We start from the raw sequence: 19,940 nt of genomic DNA, 5'->3' as shown, positions 1-19,940 counted from the left end.
CTTGCAGTGGTTGGCATCCGGGGCAGCGACGTGGCAGCCCCACTGCCCGTGTGGGATAAGACACTTTGGCACAGGCCATGTTTGCAGGGAAAACACTTGCAACCACAAGCAAACCTGTCCCTCCCCACATCCCTTCCCAGGAGGCCCTGCATACCAGGGAGCCTATAAAGCAGCTTCCATACCTGCCTGGGGCAGTTGAGGGCTTGTCTGGGGCTAGCAGTCCACCTGTCCCAGGAACTGCCTGAGGTAGGACTCAGGAGGGGCTGGCACTCTTCCAAGGAGGAACCTCAACTTCTCCATCTGTTCGATGGGGACATTACTTTCAGCTGCCTTCTGCAGAAGGGCCCATCCCTGCTCTTGCTGTGGGACTCTGGGGAAGTGCTCCCCACTGGGACTCAGCCCAGCTGAGCAGTGGCCCCTCATTCCCACCTAGCTTCCTCTCCCTGAATTGGACACAGATCTGCCACTTGGCTGGGCTCGGGTTGGGAGGGGCAAGGGGGTGGTGAAGAGGCCCACTTTCTGGACATTCCTTACTTGGCACAGAACAAGATGGGGACAGGAGCCACCCCAGGTCCTCCCCTGGCTGGGTTTGGACAGCTGGACCCCAGAATGGGCTGTCACACAGGGCTGACTCCTGGCATCAGGTGACACAGCCCTGGGCCCCAGGGTGGTGGGCCTGGGCTTCTGTCTCCCCATCGGTGTGTCTCACCATCCTCCTCAGCATGGCTTGGGTCCCCATTTTCTGTGTGGCTGTAGGCAAGGCCGTGTCTTCTCTGGGCCTAGGGGCCATTTCCAAACCAGATCCCTCGTGGTCCCTGACAAAGCAGGCTGGGGAAGGTGATTCTTCCCATGCAGAGATGCAGACCTGTGCGTGGGGCCTGGGGTAGGGCTGGGATCACCATTCAGGGCTTTTGACCTCTGGCTGGGAGTGGGATCTGGACAAGCTCCCTGATGCTTGTCCCCACCCCAGCCCACAGATTTTTGGGGGGCAGCGACCAGGACAAGGACTGTCATGGCTCAGACATGCAGGCTGGGCCTGCTGCTGGCGCTGCTGTTGCCCGTGGTCGGCGCCTCCATGCCGAGCACCGTGGTCAGACTCAACAAGGCGATGCTGAGCTACGGTAAGATGTGCCACTGTGCTGTCCCACGTGTGTCTGTCACGAGCATGTGCGAGTGAGTCCATGTCAGCATGTATGTACAATTCTAAGTGTGTGCATGTTCCCATGAACTCAAAAGCCCCCGAGGACCCGGATCTTACCTGTCACTGTGCCCCTGGGCCCCAAACCATTTCTGACACAGTGCTTCTCAACAAATATGACGTGGATGCGTGAGTGGGGCGTATGTCGTGCCCCATATGCAAGTGTGCCCGCCTGATTGTGCTCATGGGCCTAAGTGGGGTAGGCATGGGTCAGTTTGGCAACTTTTGCTTGTGTGTGTCTGTGTGTAAGTTTGAAAATTCATGGAGATGTATCCACATGTGTACTCGAGTGTCGGGTGGGTGCCTAACCATGGGCGTGTGTGCAAATGCCATGGTGCGTGGAGGTGTGTGTGGCCATATGTGTGTATGGGGGTGTCTGTGTGTACATGCGTGCTGGGGAAGGCATGTCTAGCATGGCACTGGGGGAGCGTTCTGGAGTTAGATCCCTGCTGGGCTCACAGTGAGAAGAACTATCCCCTCACCTGGTCCAACCCAGGCCTCTGTCCTATGACCCCACCCCATCCCCTGGGGAAGTCACAGTGAAGACACCTAGGCCCAGGGAGGGACAAAAGCTGTCCCCCAGCTGCCCCGGGAGGCTTTTGAGGTCTTGAAGCTGGGTTAGGGGTGAGAAATCAGAAGCTGTTTCTCCTGAGGCCAGACTACAGCGTGAGGGACTCGGGACAGAGAGTAGAAAGGACGGTCAGTGGCCCAGGCCACGAAGCAGTGAGGCAGTGGCTCAGGGAAGCAGCAGGGTCCCCAGGTGCTTACACAGCCTTTCAGCATCTTGTATCTGGGCAGATGGACAGGTGATGAAAGGGGTCAGTGATCCGTGTTACGGTGTGACTGGCACGCGGTCCCAGGCACGGATGCCTTCGGGCAGGGACACGAGGCCAGTGCCCTCCGCCGGCCACCTTCTCCCCACCTAGCCCATGTGAGCCTCCTTTGTCTGGAGAGCCTCCAGGTGCACCTGCCTGTGTTTGTTCTGGGCGGAAATCTGGCAGGAGGCCCATGCCCTAGGCACCTCTTTCCACGGCCAGGCTGGGTGGCTTCTTAACAGTGTCCTCCATCTCCTTCCGAAAGCCCTAGAGGGCAAGAATGCATTGTAGAGGCAGTCCAGAGGCCTGGTGTGAGCCTGGCTCAGCCACAGAGGGTCAGGCTGGAGAGCAGGGCACTGGGGACCTAGAGACCACTGCCTTTGTGCTTGGGTCTGGGGAAACCGAGGCGCAGAGAGGTCCCGGGACTGCCCCAGGTCCCACAGTGAGTCTGAGCGGAGTCCGGGCCTCTCAACCCTTCATTTGATGGTGCTCTTGCGCAGCACCACCCCCGTCTTTTAATTCCGCTCGCATTTAGTCAGCACCCCCCCCCCCCCGGCCCAGCAGTACAGGTGTGTGAGGAAACCCAGGGCCTGGGGCGCCAGGTGTTTTGGCCCCGATCTGACTTCTCCTCGCCAGGTGTCCTCAGCTCTTGGTAAACTGGGCATAATACAGTACCTACGGCATAGAGCTGTGAGGAACAGCCTGGCACAAAGGAGGCACATAGAATGGCAGTCACTGTTATCCCAAAACATGCACAGCAACGGGGAGAGCCAACATGAATTGTGTGCTGAGCCGTCACAAGGACCCTATAACGGGTGCCATTATCATCACTGCAAACTTACAGGCAAGGAAACGGAGGCACAGAGCAGCCACACAGACAGGAGCAGAGCTGAGATTTGCACCCAGAACCGGAGGGACTCCAGAGTTCTCAGCCCCCAGCCCCCAGACCTCCCCGCCCCTGTTTGATTGGGAGGCCCCTTTGTTGGGGCTCCAGAGGAGGTGGGACCCCATCAGAGTCTTGGGAAAGGGCCAAGGATGTTACTGTTTCTGGGGAGCGGCGTCGAACAAGCGGGATTTGGAGAGACAGAGAGAGGGGAAAGGCAGGCCTTTCGGGCCTGGTGTGAGCAGTGACCCGAGGAGGCTCGTGGGGAGTCAGCTGGCCTCCATCTGCCCTGTGACAAGCCCTCCCCTTCCAGTCTCTGAGGCCTCTCCGCTCAGGCCCCGGGGCAGATGGCGGGTGGTGTGGTCTCCCTGGTGGCTCCGGAGAGCAGCCTAACCTCGCCCTGCTCTGGCCCCACAGTGTCTGAATCGGGGAAAGCCCCTCTCCAGCGGGCCATGCAGGTCACTGTCCCGCATTTCCTGGACCGGAGTGGAGAGGTGCTCCGGCCCACCAGGTGAGTGCTCCCGTCCTCTCACCACTGGGAAGATTGCTCCAGCCCCCCAGTCTATAGGGAGTGCTTCCCTCACCAGCTGGACACTCCTACCCACGAGGTGAGTGGTCACAGGAGGACTTAGGAGATGGGCCCAAGATGGACACAGGGGACTCGTGCCTCTGAATTGGTAGATGTCTGCCCCTAGGGGCCAAGACTGGGTCCCCAGGGCTGGCAGGACTCTTGGCTCCTTCCTCCAAAAGCTAGACCCTGAATTTAGGGCACAAGCCTGAGTCTACTTTATCTCCACACCCCCTTGTAGTGCATAGAGACTCAATGACAGCGAGAGGGAGGGGCTGGGCCAGCTGACCCCATCCATGTGGGTGTACAGACTCACTCTTGCCAGACCTTTGGATTCCCGAGAGAAGTTATAAAATCCATCAATTTTTGAATGATGGCAACTAATTAAACATTTTAAAACTTTAAAACACTGGGTGGGTAAAAGAGCAGCTGGAGAGACCCCCAGTTTGAGGCCCCGCGGCTGGTTGGTAATGGTGGAGAACTGGGCACGACATCAATACCCCAAATCAAGATTCCTAAATGATGTGCATTCTGGCCACACCACAGACAGCGCACTGCTATCTATAATAATAAAAGTGTAATATGCTAATTAGCCGGGATGAAGCCATGGCTGCAGCTGCAGCAGCTGCAAGGGAGGGGTCCAGGCAGCCACCCGCAGCTGTGAGGGAGGATCGAGGCAGCCACGGCTGCGAAGGCCTACTCTTGCTCTAATTTTGTGCATCGGGCCTCTAGTTTAGGTATAATGCTGAGGGTTGTTGTTTGTAGATGTGGGAACACATCCCAGGCGGTTGTCAAGTGAAAAGAAGCAGGTTCTAGGTCAGCCTGTGGCCTAAGGATGGAGGCATGTTACCCAAGTGCTAAGAGTGAGGGTTTTGAGGGTGGAGTTTTGATGTGACTTTTAAAATTTATACCATTTGTAGTGTCTGAATCACCTGCCCCTCACTGCTATGCAGGGAAAAAAATGACTTCCATTTAGAAAAAAAAAAAAAGAGAAATTATAGGCTAGTTGAAAAGTGCTTAGCAATCAGAACAGACAGCTTTGAAGGGAGCGAGTTTTCCATTGTGGGAGGGCTCCAAGCCCAAGTTGTTGGCTAGAATGGTATAGGGGGTGTTTCTGCCCTCCGTGGATCTTGAAGTCTTTCTTTCCCCACCTTCCCAGCTTTCCAGACCTCAGTCAGACACTAAAATCCCTCCAAGACCTGAGAAATCATCTCACCCCATCCCGTCCATTGCTAGGGTGCTCTCTGAATCTTTTTCTTACAACCTGGTTGCCCATGCATGGCTCGCAGGCCCCTAAGACGGAGAACTCACGGCCTATTCCTCATCCCATGTTTCCGAAGGCGTCCTTTATAACGTTGACAGTGTGGATATGGATCTGGCTCAGAGTACCCACCCCAGAGTCGATTCCATGGTTTCATGGGAGCTGCCTTGTCACCTCCACTCCTCCCCTGCAGAGTCCAGATTCTGAATGTCCAGGTGGTCCGCCTTCAGCTGAAATTCGTTGATGGTGTTGGGGTACGCTTGTTCGCAGCAGCCAATTTTACTATCAAGGTCTTTCGGTGAGTGAGTCTCCTTGTTGCGGGGGGCAGGGAAGGAGGATTTTCAGGGATGATCAGAGTCATTTCACTTTTCCAGCCCTCAGTTTTGTCCTCTGTAAAATGGGATGAATCTTTGCAGCAAGACTATGAGGGTTGAAGCGAAGGGATTCATTGCTGTAATGAAAATTACTCCCCCCTTTCACAGTGCAAGGCACATAATAGGTGCTCAATAAACATAACTATGAGAATTATCTCTGTGCATCAGAAATAATTTACTAGAAAGTTTACTAGTAAGTTTCAAACTAGGAGCTGGGCCTTCAGAGAGATCTCTTATTTTAACTCCTCTGTCCTGACACTACCCTTTTATGAGGCTTATTGAGGGCCAGGCTGCAGGCAGGGTGTTTTCATATGACTACCTCATGGAAAACCCTGTGAGATCGGTGCCCCCAATCTTATGCCCACTTTGCAGAAGAGGAAGCTGAGGCTCAGCGTGGGGAACGACTGGCCCAGGGTCTTGTGGTGAGAGGGTACGGGGAGCCAGAGTTCATACCTACCCACCAGGTATAGGTGTGACCCTGAGTAACGTCTGTGACCCTGAGTGGAGTTTGGGGCACTCAGGGGGTCATTTTGTGCTGAGTGGGGGGCAGGCTTGGGCTGGGGTTTACAGGATCTCGCGTTGGTCAGCGTGGGCTCTGCTGGGCGGTGCTGCTGGGGCTCAAGAATGGCATCTCCGTAGAGTCCCAGAGCCCCTGGAGCTGATCCTGCCCGTGGTACTGCTGGCAGATGCCCGTGTGGACCAGGGCTCCATCGGGACCCCCGTGGTCAGCATCTCCTCCTGCTTCTCACTCTTCAACAAAGCCATCGTGTTAGACGGCAGTCACAGGTGGGTGCCTGGGCCGCGGTCATTCTTGAGCTTCCTGCTCAAGCCTTCATCCAACCGCCACAACGGGCCTAGAGATCTCCAGTGTCACACCTGTTTCGTGGCTGGGCACACTGAGCCTCAGAGAGGGGGAAGGACTTGCCCAAGGTCACACAGTGAGTATGCAGCCCCCGCTGTGTCCCCTCCGCCTCCCAGCCCCGCACCATGTGACAATGCACACAAACATACTATATTTGAAAGGATTCTGGGCTGATGCCTCTTTTAGGGATTTCAGAGAGCTGCCCCTCCCTGCAGAGATGGGGAGCCTGAGGCTCAGGGGGACGGGCTCCTGCCAAGCTCTCCCTGTGTCAGGTGGCCCGCTCATGTCCTCATCGAAAGCTAGCAGCAGCTCCCGCCGCCAGAGCGCCTGCTGTGTGCTGGGTCCGGTCCAGGCCCTTTCTGTCTCACAGTAATCCCACCAGGAGCGTGCCAGCACTGCCCTCATTTTACAGAATGACAAACTGAGGCGCAGAGCAGTTAAGTGACTTGCCTTAGATCACACAGCTGGCAAATGGTGGAGTTCAACCCCCCACAGGCTGACTAACCTACTGCTTGTGAATCCCCTGCATTACGTCGCCACCTTCCCACACGTGGGCAGGGCTCACTGAGGGACTTTTCGTCGCCACCTTCCCACACGTGGGCAGGGCTCACTGAGGCCGGTGAGCACTTCAGACGGGACTTTTTCCCAGAGAAGAGTTGGGTATAAATTCATTCATGCTTGTGTCCCATGGGCATCATGTGGGACTCACATCCCTTCGCAGTCCTCGCGGGTGGTGGCTGTTCACAGAAATGGAAACCCCGAGGTTGATGGCATTAAAAGCACAGATGCCATTCTCCCACCTCCCCCAGGGGCACTTGAGTGAGTTTGGGCGGCAGCTCAGAGCAACATTTTAGCAGGTTTCCTAGGAATCCCTGTGGAGACGCATCAACTTAGACCAGTGGTCGGCAAACTCATTAGTCAACAGAGCCAAATATCAACAGTACAACGATTGAAATTTCTTTTGAGAGCCAAATTTTTTAAACTTAAACTATATAGGTAGGTACATTGTTATTAAGTTAATTAGGGTACTCCTAAGGCTTAGGAAGAGCCACACTCAAGGGGCCAAAGAGCCGCATGTGGCTTGCGAGCCACAGTTTGCCGACCACGGACTTAGACCCACCTCTCATTGTTCTGAGGGGACGGGCCCAGAGCCAGGGAGGGACTTTCTGACAGAGACCTGGAGCCCAAGCAGGAAGCGCCCCGCTTCACTGGGCTCCGAGTGGCCACGAAGCCAGGTGTCCATGGACATGGCAGGCCCAGCTTTCCCAACGCCATGTCTGTCTCCCCCAAGCGTAGCCTCATTTTCACGTCTCAAACCTTGAGCCACTTCCAAACCTTGAGACCAACGACCTCTTCTTTGAGGCTCAGTTCCCTCATCTGTGGGGGCAACTGTGCCAGCACTGTGTCCAGCCCATGGCAGGTGTGGAATGGGAATCACTGGCCCCTGACCGAGGGAGAGACTCCGCTCCCAGACTGTGGCTTTGCCAAAAGAGACAGCCCCAAGCGCACCGGCCCGGAGCTCAGGGGCCCTGTCCGTGTCTCTTCCTTAGCGCGCCCCCTGCGCTGCTGGTCCGGGTGCAGAAACACGTCAGAGCCGTCCTGTACAACAAGGTAAAAGCTCCTGGTGGGTTTCCGGGGAAGGAAAGCATCACTGTCCTCAGCAGGCGTGAATGCAGGGGCATTGCAGGCACACGGGGGATGCAGGCACAGGGGGGATGCAGGCACACGGGGGATGCAGGCACAGAGAGGATGCAGGCACAGGGGGGACGCAGGCACACGGGGGATGCAGGCACAGAGAGGATGCAGGCACAGGGGGGACGCAGGCACACGGGGGATGCAGGCACAGAGAGGATGCAGGCACAGGGGGGACGCAGGCACACGGGGGATGCAGGCACAGAGAGGATGCAGGCACAGGGGGGACGCAGGCACACGGGGGATGCAGGCACAGAGAGGATGCAGGCACAGGGGGGACGCAGGCACACGGGGGATGCAGGCACAGAGAGGATGCAGGCACAGGGGGGACGCAGGCACACGGGGGATGCAGGCACAGAGAGGATGCAGGCACAGGGGGGACGCAGGCACACGGGGGATGCAGGCACAGAGAGGATGCAGGCACAGGGGGGACGCAGGCACACGGGGGATGCAGGCACAGAGAGGATGCAGGCACAGGGGGGACGCAGGCACACGGGGGATGCAGGCACAGAGAGGATGCAGGCACAGGGGGGACGCAGGCACACGGGGGATGCAGGCACAGAGAGGATGCAGGCACAGGGGGGACGCAGGCACACGGGGGATGCAGGCACAGAGAGGATGCAGGCACAGGGGGGACGCAGGCACACGGGGGATGCAGGCACAGAGAGGATGCAGGCACAGGGGGGACGCAGGCACACGGGGGATGCAGGCACAGAGAGGATGCAGGCACAGGGGGGACGCAGGCACACGGGGGATGCAGGCACAGAGAGGATGCAGGCACAGGGGGGACGCAGGCACACGGGGGATGCAGGCACAGAGAGGATGCAGGCACAGGGGGGACGCAGGCACACGGGGGATGCAGGCACAGAGAGGATGCAGGCACAGGGGGGACGCAGGCACACGGGGGATGCAGGCACAGAGAGGATGCAGGCACAGGGGGGACGCAGGCACACGGGGGATGCAGGCACAGAGAGGATGCAGGCACAGGGGGGACGCAGGCACACGGGGGATGCAGGCACAGAGAGGATGCAGGCACAGGGGGGACGCAGGCACACGGGGGATGCAGGCACAGAGAGGATGCAGGCACAGGGGGGACGCAGGCACACGGGGGATGCAGGCACAGAGAGGATGCAGGCACAGGGGGGACGCAGGCACACGGGGGATGCAGGCACAGAGAGGATGCAGGCACAGGGGGGACGCAGGCACACGGGGGATGCAGGCACAGAGAGGATGCAGGCACAGGGGGGACGCAGGCACACGGGGGATGCAGGCACAGAGAGGATGCAGGCACAGGGGGGACGCAGGCACACGGGGGATGCAGGCACAGAGAGGATGCAGGCACAGGGGGGACGCAGGCACACGGGGGATGCAGGCACAGAGAGGATGCAGGCACAGGGGGGACGCAGGCACACGGGGGATGCAGGCACAGAGAGGATGCAGGCACAGGGGGGACGCAGGCACACGGGGGATGCAGGCACAGAGAGGATGCAGGCACAGGGGGGACGCAGGCACACGGGGGATGCAGGCACAGAGAGGATGCAGGCACAGGGGGGACGCAGGCACACGGGGGATGCAGGCACAGAGAGGATGCAGGCACAGGGGGGACGCAGGCACACGGGGGATGCAGGCACAGAGAGGATGCAGGCACAGGGGGGACGCAGGCACACGGGGGATGCAGGCACAGAGAGGATGCAGGCACAGGGGGGACGCAGGCACACGGGGGATGCAGGCACAGAGAGGATGCAGGCACAGGGGGGACGCAGGCACACGGGGGATGCAGGCACAGAGAGGATGCAGGCACAGGGGGGACGCAGGCACACGGGGGATGCAGGCACAGAGAGGATGCAGGCACAGGGGGGACGCAGGCACACGGGGGATGCAGGCACAGAGAGGATGCAGGCACAGGGGGGACGCAGGCACACGGGGGATGCAGGCACAGAGAGGATGCAGGCACAGGGGGGACGCAGGCACACGGGGGATGCAGGCACAGGAGGGATACAGGCACAGGGGGGATGCAGGCACAGGGGGGATGCAGGCACAGGAGGGATTGTGGTGGTTGCTGCTTTTTTTTCTTTTCAAAGGCCCTGAGGGGGCTCCCCGACTTTCCCCATGAGAGTAGGAAAGAGGCGTCCAGGGCAGTGATGGGGAAGCCCAAACAAGGGTGGTTTGAGGGTGGCAGGGGAAGGAGGCTCATTCTCTTGGGCCAGCCCCAATCTCATGTGAGAGGGCGGGATGGGGATGGTGCTCTCAGGGCCATGTGGCCGTGAAAATGAGAACGGACAAGGGCATGGGCCCTGGAGCCAGATGTGGCCTAGGTTCGAATTCCCCTTCCCCTCAGCTGCGATCCTTGGACAGTTGCCTAACCTCCCTCTGCCCCCGATTCCACATCCGCAATGCAGAGAGGTGGGCTGGCTGTGGGGTTAAGTGCATTAACATCCATGGAGAAGTCGGGACAGTCTGGGCGGTGTGAGTGATGTTGCCACTGTTACTGTTTTAGCTCTTGTCATGAGCTGCCTGTGGCTGACTTGGGCCCACTGCTGACAGGAGCCGGTTCTCCATCTCTGCCCCTTCCTACCGCATCCCCACCTCCTTTAAGAGGCAGGAGTAGAGACTAAAATAACCCCCTGCGTGCCATCCCCCCATCTTGCAGATGAGAAAACTGAGGTTCGAGGGCTGAAGGAGGCACAGCCTGACCTGCCCTCTCCTCTGCCTCCTGGCCATGCCTGGCCAGCCTCACGAGCTCTAGCCTGGACCAGACAGTGACCACCCCGGCCTTGCAGTCTCTCCTCTGCCCCACCTTCTATCACAGTGACCCCAGCTTACTACGCTTCTCTGGCTGCCCACTCTGCCCGGGAGAACACTGGTCTCCCTGGCCTGCCTCCACCATGGGTAGCATCCTTCCACCAGTTGGTCCTCTATGCAGCAGGCTCCCTGCCTCAATTGCCCAGGCCCTGCTCTGGCCACCTCTGCTGTCCTCTACAGTCCTGTTCTTTCCTCGGTGCCCAGGGGCCCCAGCTTCCCCTCTGACTCCCCGGTGCTCACATGAGGTGCCCGAAGATGCCCACTGGTGGTGGAGGGAGGAAGGGATTCCAAGCCTTGGGGTCCAGTTTGGGGAGGCTTCCAGACTGGGACCCTAGATCCTCCCCACTTGCCTCCTCCAGCCCCGAGTGCCGCCCTAACCCAGGCTCCTCTGTCTTGTTGCAGCTGTGTCTGAGTGTCTCCAACCTCGTGCAGGGCCTCAATGTCCACCTGGGAACTTTGATTGGTAAGACCTGGGAGTCCAGGGGGAGACGGAGGGGGACACCTGAGACCCTCTGAGGCCCTTAACACCCATCAAGATCCCCCCTCTGGATCAGGGTAGACTGCTGGGAGGTCAATTGTAGGATGACTGAACAGCTCCCCACAGGGGATCGAGCCCACAACCTGGGCACGTGCCCTGACCGGGAATTGAATTGTGACCTCCTGGTTCATAGGTCGATGCTCAACCACTGAGCCACACTGGCCAGGCTGACTGAACAATTATTGATGGAATTTGGGAATCTCAAAAATTCAAGAAAGTCTTTGAATGTTTAGTGCATGTATGCGTGTGTGTGTGTGTTTGCATGTGTGTGTAGGGGAGTACATGCAATTTGCAATGGCCTCCTCCCCAGTCTGGAGAGTCAGAGACCCCTGCTCCCCTGGTTGTGCTCCCACATCTCCCACCTTCTTTGCTGGACTCTCTACCTCTCCCCCTTTCAGGGCTCAGGTCCTTATATTCCATTCCTCCTGGGGGTCCCACAGGCTCCTCCAACTCAGCAGGTGCTCAACAGAACTCGAGCTCTTCTGCTCCCCAGTGCCCCTTTCCTGTTCCCCTTCAGGGGCCACCACCGTCCAGAGTCACAGCTCCCTCTCTCCACTGCCCGCGGGGCTTGTCCCACCTCTGGTTTTCCCAGGGGTCCTCATTACCAGGAGCACTAGGAGTTACTAGCGGAGACCCTGTCTTAGGCTCCCCCCACCCAGGAACAGATCCTGAGATGAGGCTTTTCGTGTAAGTGGCTCACTGGGGGTGGTTCCAGGAGCACTGGTTGGGGAGGGGAGCAGGGAGACAGGGGAGGCCTGTTAATGAGCAGGCACTGCCCTTGGGGAGCCCCTGACACCGCGTAGCACACCTCTAACATCCTCCCGTGTATCTACCAACTCCCACCCGTCACTGGTCTCTTCCCCACCACCCCACACCTCCCACTCCCCCAGACGGAGTCCCAGGGGCTGGTAGCCACAAAGCACAGTCCACTTAGAAAGGTGGCCACAGTTCGCCTGAAGCAAGGCTCCATCAGGACCTCATCTTACAATCTGAAACTAAAAGCTATGAGAGTAGGTCAGCCTCATTTTCTTTTTAGCAGTTTCAATGTTTATCAGCATTTAAGAACTATCTGGCAATGACCTGCCTGCCCGTCGCCACACAGATCAGAGAGTGCATCCTTGTTGACAGGTTCTCGGTGAGCCCTGCGCATAAGCCAGGGCTTCTTCTGTCCACCCCTCGCCCCCCTGGCCCCCCTGGCCCCTGTCCCGGCCTCTTTGGAAGCTGCTCCTATCTGAGGCACACTTTCTCCTCTCCCATGGCTTTGCCTGGGATTCTGGTGTTTCTCCCATGCTGCTGTCATTGACTGTGAGATCCAGAGCTGGTGACTATTGGAAGCTGCACTTGGCAATTGGTTTGCGTTGCCTTTGAGACAGGGGTTTGCGTCTAACACAACCCCGGGGCCGGTACTGTGCCTTTTGAGTGCCTGTAGGAGGCAGTGTGATTAGGGGGAGAGTGTAGCTTCGGAGTTGGATGGACCTGGTATACAATCCTGCACACAATTGAGCTCACCAAACTGTGTGTGTGTGTGTGTGTGTGAGAGAAATGGGCTCCTAACCTGACAGGACTGTGGTGAGGACAGAATGAGAGAGTGTAAGTCAGATGTCTGGACCTTGGTAAATGTGAAGTGTGTGTGTGTGTGTGTGTGTGTGTGTGTGAAATGGGCTCCTAACCTGACAGGACTGTGGTGAGGATAGAATGAGAGAGTGTAAGTCTAATGTCTGGACCTTGGTAAATGTGAACTCTCTTCTTTTCTGTGGCTCCTTCTTGCCGTTGGCGGGAGTGTTTGTATCTCGTGCGACCTGTCTCTTTCCTTCTAATTTGGGGTCTTTAGTCTTCCATTGATTGGGAAAGTGGAAACTAAAACTGTTAGAGTTGTGTCTAAACTAAGAATCAACAGGTCGTGAGTGGCCGAATCGTGGGTGTGTGCACTTGGCAACTTCAGTTTGCTTGCTCAGGGGCCTTTTCCCACCGCGTTTGTTCCTTGGCCTGGGTCCGGCTAAACAAGGGAGCCAGGTGATCGAGTTTTCTGGATCGATGAGGCTAAGTGTGCCATCTGTTCTTCTTCATTCTGGTTTCATTCAGGCCTGAAGCCTGTGGGTCCCGAGTCCCAGATTCGCTACTTCATGGTCAGTAAGCCCATCATCACTAAGGACTACATTTCCTTGGATATCAACGTAAGTGCCTCCTTGTCATCCCAGAGCCGGAGGCTTGTTGCCTCTGGAGACCTTGGTGTTCTGGAAGATTCCTAAAAGAGCAGGGGGGTTGAGGAGAGAAGGCCTGGAATGGAGTTCCAGGTGTGCAGCAGGACACATGGCGTCCTGGGATGGGTGGCATCTCAGAGCCCAGGTTCTGTGATGGAGCCATCTCATCTCCCTGCTGATGCCCCGCTGCTTGTTCCTTCCCTCCCCACCCCCATAGGCTGTTCTCTTCCTTCTGGGCAAGCCCATCGTCCTGCCTGTGGATGCCACCCCCTTTATGCTGCCAGAGCATGTGGGCACTAATGGTGCCATGGCAACCGTGGGCCTCTCCCAGGACCTGTTTGACTCTGCCCTCCTGCTGCTTCAAAAGGCTGGTTCCCTCAACATGGACATCACAGGACAGCTAGTGAGGGTCAACCTGCTGTTGGGGGCATGTGGGTTAGGTGTGCCCCTGTGGCCCAGCCTGGGGAGACCCCACAGAGGCCAAAGCATGGGTGGGTGAGGTGGCTGGAGCTTTGGGGCCAGAGGGAGGCTGGTAGAAGTTTTAAATGAGGGTTGAGGGGAGGCAAAACATGGCCTAGCTTGGGGAGCTGCCACCCTAAAAGCTGTCACGCGTGGGGGGGACTGATTTCAGAAGTCAGATGACAACCTGCTGAACACCTCTGTGCTGGGCCAGATCATCCCCGAGGTTGGTAACATTTCTGATCATTTTGGGGTCAAGACTCAGAATTGGGATGGGGGACTCTCTAGGCTGTGGGATCTCCACTGGCTCATATCTATCCCAAGTGGGGTTCAACGGCACCCCCTCCATCTCAGGCATGGCCCCTCCTGCTCAGACACCATGCTGTTTTCTCCTCTATGGAGAAATGCCCAAGCACGGTCTCTGCTTGTAATCTTCTTTCTGCTTCCAGTTCCTTATCCATCTTTAAAACAAAGCTAGGGAATTACCTCCTGGAGGAGGACCAAACCCCTCGTCTCGTCCTGGAGGCTCCTTGAGCTTCCATGGCTTCCGAGCTTCCCTCCCTCCTGGCACAGATTGCACAGGCTATGCCTCTCTTTATGCTTATTGTCCCATCAGACCCGCATCCCTGAGGGCAGGGGCCTCGGATGGTCCCACCTCGGTGAACCACTAATGTACAAATGATGGCTTGCCCAGCCTCAGAGGAATGATGAGTGGAGAGCACAGCCAGCCTTTGCCGCCAGGTGGCCTCCTCCCTCTCTCCCCTCTGGTTCCCCAGGTGGCCCGTCAGTTCCCTGAGCCCATGCCCGTGGTGCTCAAGGTGCGGCTGGGCGGCACGCCTGTGGCCACACTCTGTACCAACAATGCTACCCTGCGGCTGCAGCCCTTGGTGGAGGTCCTGGCCTCGGCCTCCAACTCGGCTTTCCACTCCCTTTTCTCCCTCGATGTGGTGAGTGAGGTGGGCTGGGTGGGGCTGGCAGGGAGGGCGTTGATTGTCAGGGAGACCTCACTTCCTGGCCCAGTCTCCTCATTGGCTCTGCTCTATCCACACTGGTCTCCTTGTTATTCCTTCAATGTTCCAGAATATTTCTGCCTCAGGACCTTGGCACAGGCCATACTCTGTGCCTAGGATACTCTTCCCCTGGCTCTTGCTCTGGCTGGCTTCTCTTCTTTCAGGTTTCAGCCTAAATGCTGTAGCCTTCCTCTAGGTGGCCTTCCGGGACCACCCTGAGAAAGATGGTCCCTGTCAGCCCTCTGCATGCCACCACGCTGCCTTCAGGGCACCCACTGCTCTCTGAAGGGATTCCATCTGGTCGCTTTGGTTATTGTTCACCACTGGCCTGTGCCTCACAAACACCTGAATGAGTGGGGGCATGGGTGGGAGGTGGGGTCACTGGTGGCCAGCTGAAAGGTCTCACTTGGTCCTGTGCCCTTTGACCCTGCTCTCCCCACTCACCCAGGCAGTAAACCTTAGCCTCCAGCTCTCCGTGTCCAAGGTGAAGCTTCAGGGGACCACATCTGTGTTGGGGTAAGTGAGGCCTCCTGGGCCCAGCAACCTCAGTGTGTTCCTCCGTGCAGCGGGCTCACAACTACCCATCACGGAGCCTTGGATGTGGCAGTCATGGTACCGGGGTAGTGGGCACTAGGCCCCTTCCTTAACCCTCCTGCTTCCCTTTCAGGGAAGTCAAGCTCACGGTAGCCTCCTCCAATGTGGGCTTCATTGACGTAAGTATGGGGCCGGGGTCTCCAGAGTGGGGCAGGCCATGAGCCTGGGAAAGGGGTACATGTGTACGTGTGCTTGTGCACGCATGCACCTGTGTGTGCCACCGCAACCAGGCTTCCTCCTTGGGTGCTTGGCGACAGTGGTCAGTCAGAAGTCCACCCATCGACAGTCTTTCCCATGATGTCTGTCAGCTGGTCAGCCGGTCAGTCAGCCTTGGTTCTTCAGTGGGGTCAGTCAGTTGGCCTGCCTGTCACTCTGCCTGGTGGTCGATGACCTGTCAGCCCAAGAATCACTGAAGCCATGGGTAAACGGGACAAGCCAGCATCAGATGGTGTTGGCTGCTCCGTCAGTCACGTGACATGGCTGGGCCAGCAGCCACCATGCATCCCTTTGTCTGTTGGCCTGCAAGTCTATATGCTCCATCAGTCTATCTATTGGTTGGTCCATCTGTCAGTCAGCACCAACAGGTCAGCCAGTCACCAGGATCGAGTGTCCGTCAGTCAATCTATTGGTTGGTCCATCTGTCAGTCAGCACCAACAGGGCAGCCAGTCACCTGTTGGTCACACCAGGAGCGAGTGTCCATCAGACAGGCGCTGGTCTCTCAGCCTCCTCTCAGGCTAGCGGTTCCTGGGTGCTAGTGCTTAGAAGGCTGACCCAACCCTGCGGGTAGCTGGGCTCTGCTTGAAGCCAGGACAAGGGTGCCCTACCCTCCTCCCTCTCCCTGTGCCTCTGCCATCTGTGTGTTCATCTGTGTGCTCATGTGTGGCCTGCCTGTCCATCTCTCCCGGACCCTTCCCTGGCTCCGCGGCTGCAGACGGATCAAATACACGCACTCGTGGGCAACGTGTTTGAGAAGCCCCTGTTGGACCACCTCAATGGTGAGCCCTGCCCTCCCCTCCCTGTGGTCCCTTTAGACCCCTCCTGTCCACACCCACTCCAGGCTTCATCCGGCCCCTTTCCCCCTCCCAGGCTCAGAGGGTAAGAGGGTGGCCTCTGGAGTCCAGCTGCCTATGTGCACATCTTGGCTCTGCTGTTTAGCAGCTGTGTGATCTTAGCTCAATTCCTTTCCCTTTCTAAGACTCCATTTTCCCTTCTGTAAAGTGGGTATAAACACGAGGACTTCAGCATAGACCTGGTTCCAGGTAGTGCTCTGTCACTGCCTTCGGCTGAACTTGGTTTCTCTTTTCCTCCCTGTAGCTCTCTTGGGCATGGGGGTTGCCCTTCCCAACGTGGTCAACCTCCACTACGTCACTCCTGAGGTCTTTGTCCACAAGGTGAGAGGCTGTGGGTGTGACCAAAGGGGCCTCCTCAGCCTTTGGGGGGAGGCTGGGCTTCGAGACATGGGGATCACCTCTTGCCCTCTCTCCCCGCTAACGCAAACAGTGGGATCTCAAGGTCAGCCAGGCCTGGGGGTGCCCCCTGCTTCTGCCACGACCACCCCACAAATCCTTAGCTGCAATGAGATGGGAAATCCAGGATGTCAAGAGACACTGGTGGGAGGGTTTCCCCCACCCTTTAGTCCTCATCAAATACCATACCAGGCCAAAATCAGGGGCCTTCAACTGTCCCTTGATTCTGTGCGCTGGGTGGTTACAGCCCCTTTGGTGTCTGGGGAGGATGACAAAGGGGCTCCCTCTGGCTTTGTACATAAACCTCTGCAGGCTGGATGGGAGAAGGAACTCCGGAACCTTCTAAAATCACTTTCCTTGATCAGAAATTGTGGGCCCAGAGTGAAACTGAAACAAAACAGCTGCCTGGGTGAGATCCCACAGCTTCTTTCTGTTTCACCTGGGACATAAACGTTTAATATTCCTCCTAATTCACTCAGCAAGATATGCATAGGACAGAAAGCTTAGCCAAGGTCCCTCAAGCCCAAAATCTGTATGCTATTCACCACCCTCCTCCCCAAGTGAGAGCCACTGATGTCTTTCCAGAGAGGATATGCTTGCTGCTTAAGAACTACGATCCCAAGGCACTTGTGTGATCCACCTCCCTAAGAAGCATGGTCAGTGCTGACCCACAAATCCAGGCAGCTAGGATATGCTTGCTGCTTAAGAACTACGATCCCAAGGCACTGTGTGATCCACCTCCCTAAGAAGGAGCACAGAGAGCCAGGGCTACTAGTGGGGATTTCCCCAAGGTTTCTCCAAGCAAGCATGGTCAGTGCTGACCCACAAATCCAGGCAGCTGGGTCTTTATATATATATTTTATTGATTTCAGAGAGGAAGGAAGAGTGAGATAGAAATATCCATGATGAGAGAGAATCATGGATCGGTTGCCTCCTGCAAGTCCCCCACTGGGGATCAAGCCCACAACCCGGGCATGTGCCCCTGACTGGAATCGAACCTGGGACCCTTCAGTTCACAAGCCGATGCTCTATCCACCGAGCCAAACTGGCTAGGGCAAGGCAGCTGGGTCTTAGGTCAAAGGTCCCTAGACCAGTGCTGTTCGATAGAACTTTCTGCAAGGATGGAACTCTGCACTGTCCAACACAGTAGCCACTATCAGCCACTGGGCATATGTGGCTCTTTGGCACTTGAAATGTGGCCAGTACAACTGAGGAGCTGAATTTTACATTTTATTTAATTTTAATTAATTTAAATGTAATTACCCACATGTGGCTAATGGCTACCATATTGGACCACATAAGAGCTACAGATGGATAAGAACTTGGTCTGGCTTGTTCTCTGCTGGGTCCCCCAGTACCTGACACAGGGCTTGGCTCACAGTAAAGCCTCAGTGAAGATTTGCTGAGTGAATGAATGAATGAATGATCAGCAGGCCTGCAGAGCATTTCTGCAGTGCATTGTAGAGAGTAGAGGACCTATGGGGAGTGCCTGGCTCTGCTGGGAGACTTGGTTTGGAGAAGATACTCAATGGTCTGGACTCCCAATCATAAAGCAGAGATGGTGCTGACCATGTACGGACGCTTCAAGTGCAGGCCCCATGCTGAGGGCTCTGTCCACGTGGTCTCGTAGCATGCTCCTAGCAGCATTTTCGAGGTGGGTGCTGTTAGTGACAGAGTAGAAAACTGAGCCCAGAGACACACAGCAAGAGTGACAGAGTGTGTGTAGCCCTAACCGGTTTGGCTCAGTGGATAGAGCATCGGCCTGCAGAATGAAAGGTCCCAGGTTCGATTCCGGTCAAGGGCATGTACCTTGGTTGCGGGCACATCCCCAGTAGGGGGTGTGCAGGAGGCAGCTGATCAATGTTTCTCTCTCATTGATGTTTCTGACTCTCTATCCCTCTCCCTTCTTCTCTGTTAAAAATAAAATAAAATATATATTTTTAAAAAGAGTGACAGAGTGTGAACTCAGAGCCAGGCTGATGGGATAGCTGGGGTCCTACAGGTCCTTGTGTGGCCTCTGACTTGGCTCGTGGTTTTCTTTGCCGTGCAGGGCTACGTGGTGATATCCAGCGGACTCTTCTACCAGAACTGAGGCAGGCCACTGGGAGGGCCGAGTGGGCCAGCTGTTTGCCCTGGCGACTCTCTTGCCTCAAGCCACTTAGGAAACCAAGGCACAGCCACACTTAGTCCTCTCCAGCCAGCTGGATGGCCCAGGCGGGGTTGTTTAATCTTTGCTGCACGCCTGGGTTCCCCTCCTTCACTCCCTCCCTTTTTGTCCCTCCCCCCTCCTTTCTCCCTTCCCTCTTTCCTTACCTACCGGCTCCTTCCTCCTACCCTCTTCATTGTGGGGAGAAAATTGCTTCTCCAGGCTGTACAGATCTATCCTCTCTTGCATTAAACATCTTCCCTTGAGCTGCAACTTTCAGCCAAGCCCAGAGAACTCTTTGCGTAACTGGGGTTAGTTCTCTACATGCAGTCCCTGGGTCCTGTCTCTCCGTGGAGCCCCCAGAACTGCTCGGGAGAGGAAGAAGATATGACCCCATCTCTATTGACCTCACCTGTGGACTTCATTACCTCCTTGCCCAGGGGAGCTCATATTTTGAGTGAGGACCCGGAGAGCAACACAGATGACCTGGAAGTTACGAATGCCACAGTGACACGTTAAGCACTGGGCCTACCTGGTGACATGCCCCATGCCTTTTCCCCTCTACAGTGTGACACCCATCTTGCTGTTAGGACCTCATAAGAGCCCTGTGAGTCAGGCAGGCAGGACGTGGAGTCCCATTTCACAGATGCGGGAACGGAGGCCCAGTGAGGAAAGAAATGCACCCAGAGTGTCACCACTGGTGGCGGCTGATCCCCAGGACTCTTCAGTCTTCCTAGAATCCAGACATAAAATGTCCAGTTCTCTCTTCCATGCACCAGCACCCCCACCTAGAGTTTGTCCTTGAGTCACGAGCCTCAGGTGACAGGGAAGTCCCTGCCTTCTCATGTGGCTTCTCCATCTTTGGTTTACTCGGGTCATGAGAGAGTTTTTTTGTCTGAAGGAGGCAGGATCCACCTCTTGAGCCTGAGGCCTCACTGAGCATGTCTAAGTCCCTTTCCCTCTGAAAGCTCTTCAAAGTCAGTGGGTCACACATGATGGATGGCCCAGGGCAGACCGAGGGATGCAAACACTAGCAACCAAAGCCCTGTGATTTGCTCCCTAGCGACAAG

The 19,940-nt window shown here is 56.8% G+C and overlaps 1 protein-coding gene across 1 annotated transcript; it reads left to right on the top strand.

The window, feature by feature from the left end:
• The first annotated feature begins 190 nt into the window (after window positions 1–190).
• Window positions 191–19,143, top strand: BPIFB2 (BPI fold containing family B, member 2). The gene is made up of 16 exons (XM_014550651.1): window positions 191–246; window positions 971–1,121; window positions 3,314–3,407; window positions 4,919–5,023; window positions 5,739–5,885; window positions 7,512–7,572; window positions 10,858–10,918; window positions 13,076–13,167; window positions 13,412–13,597; window positions 13,826–13,879; window positions 14,430–14,600; window positions 15,112–15,179; window positions 15,331–15,376; window positions 16,190–16,253; window positions 16,573–16,649; window positions 18,775–19,143. Exons 2-16 carry the CDS (start codon window positions 1,013–1,015, stop codon window positions 18,814–18,816), a joined length of 1,377 nt encoding a protein of 458 aa, XP_014406137.1. The 5' UTR covers window positions 191–246; window positions 971–1,012; the 3' UTR covers window positions 18,817–19,143.
• The last annotated feature ends 797 nt before the right edge of the window (window positions 19,144–19,940 follow it).

Source organism: Myotis brandtii, unplaced genomic scaffold, assembly GCF_000412655.1.
Source record: "Myotis brandtii unplaced genomic scaffold, ASM41265v1 scaffold61, whole genome shotgun sequence".
Classification (NCBI taxonomy): domain Eukaryota; kingdom Metazoa; phylum Chordata; class Mammalia; order Chiroptera; family Vespertilionidae; genus Myotis; species Myotis brandtii.
This window is presented reverse-complemented; position numbering and strand designations above follow the sequence as displayed.

Excerpts from the sequence above, each read along its gene's own strand:
- BPIFB2 (XM_014550651.1), top strand. The coding sequence starts at position 1,013 with ATGGCTCAGACATGCAGGCTGGGCCTGCTGCTGGCGCTGCTGTTGCCC. Across the intron at positions 1,122-3,313 it reads CAAGGCGATGCTGAGCTACG|TGTCTGAATCGGGGAAAGCC; the intron begins GTAAGATGTGCC and ends CTGGCCCCACAG. Across the intron at positions 13,598-13,825 it reads TGGACATCACAGGACAGCTA|AAGTCAGATGACAACCTGCT; the intron begins GTGAGGGTCAAC and ends GACTGATTTCAG.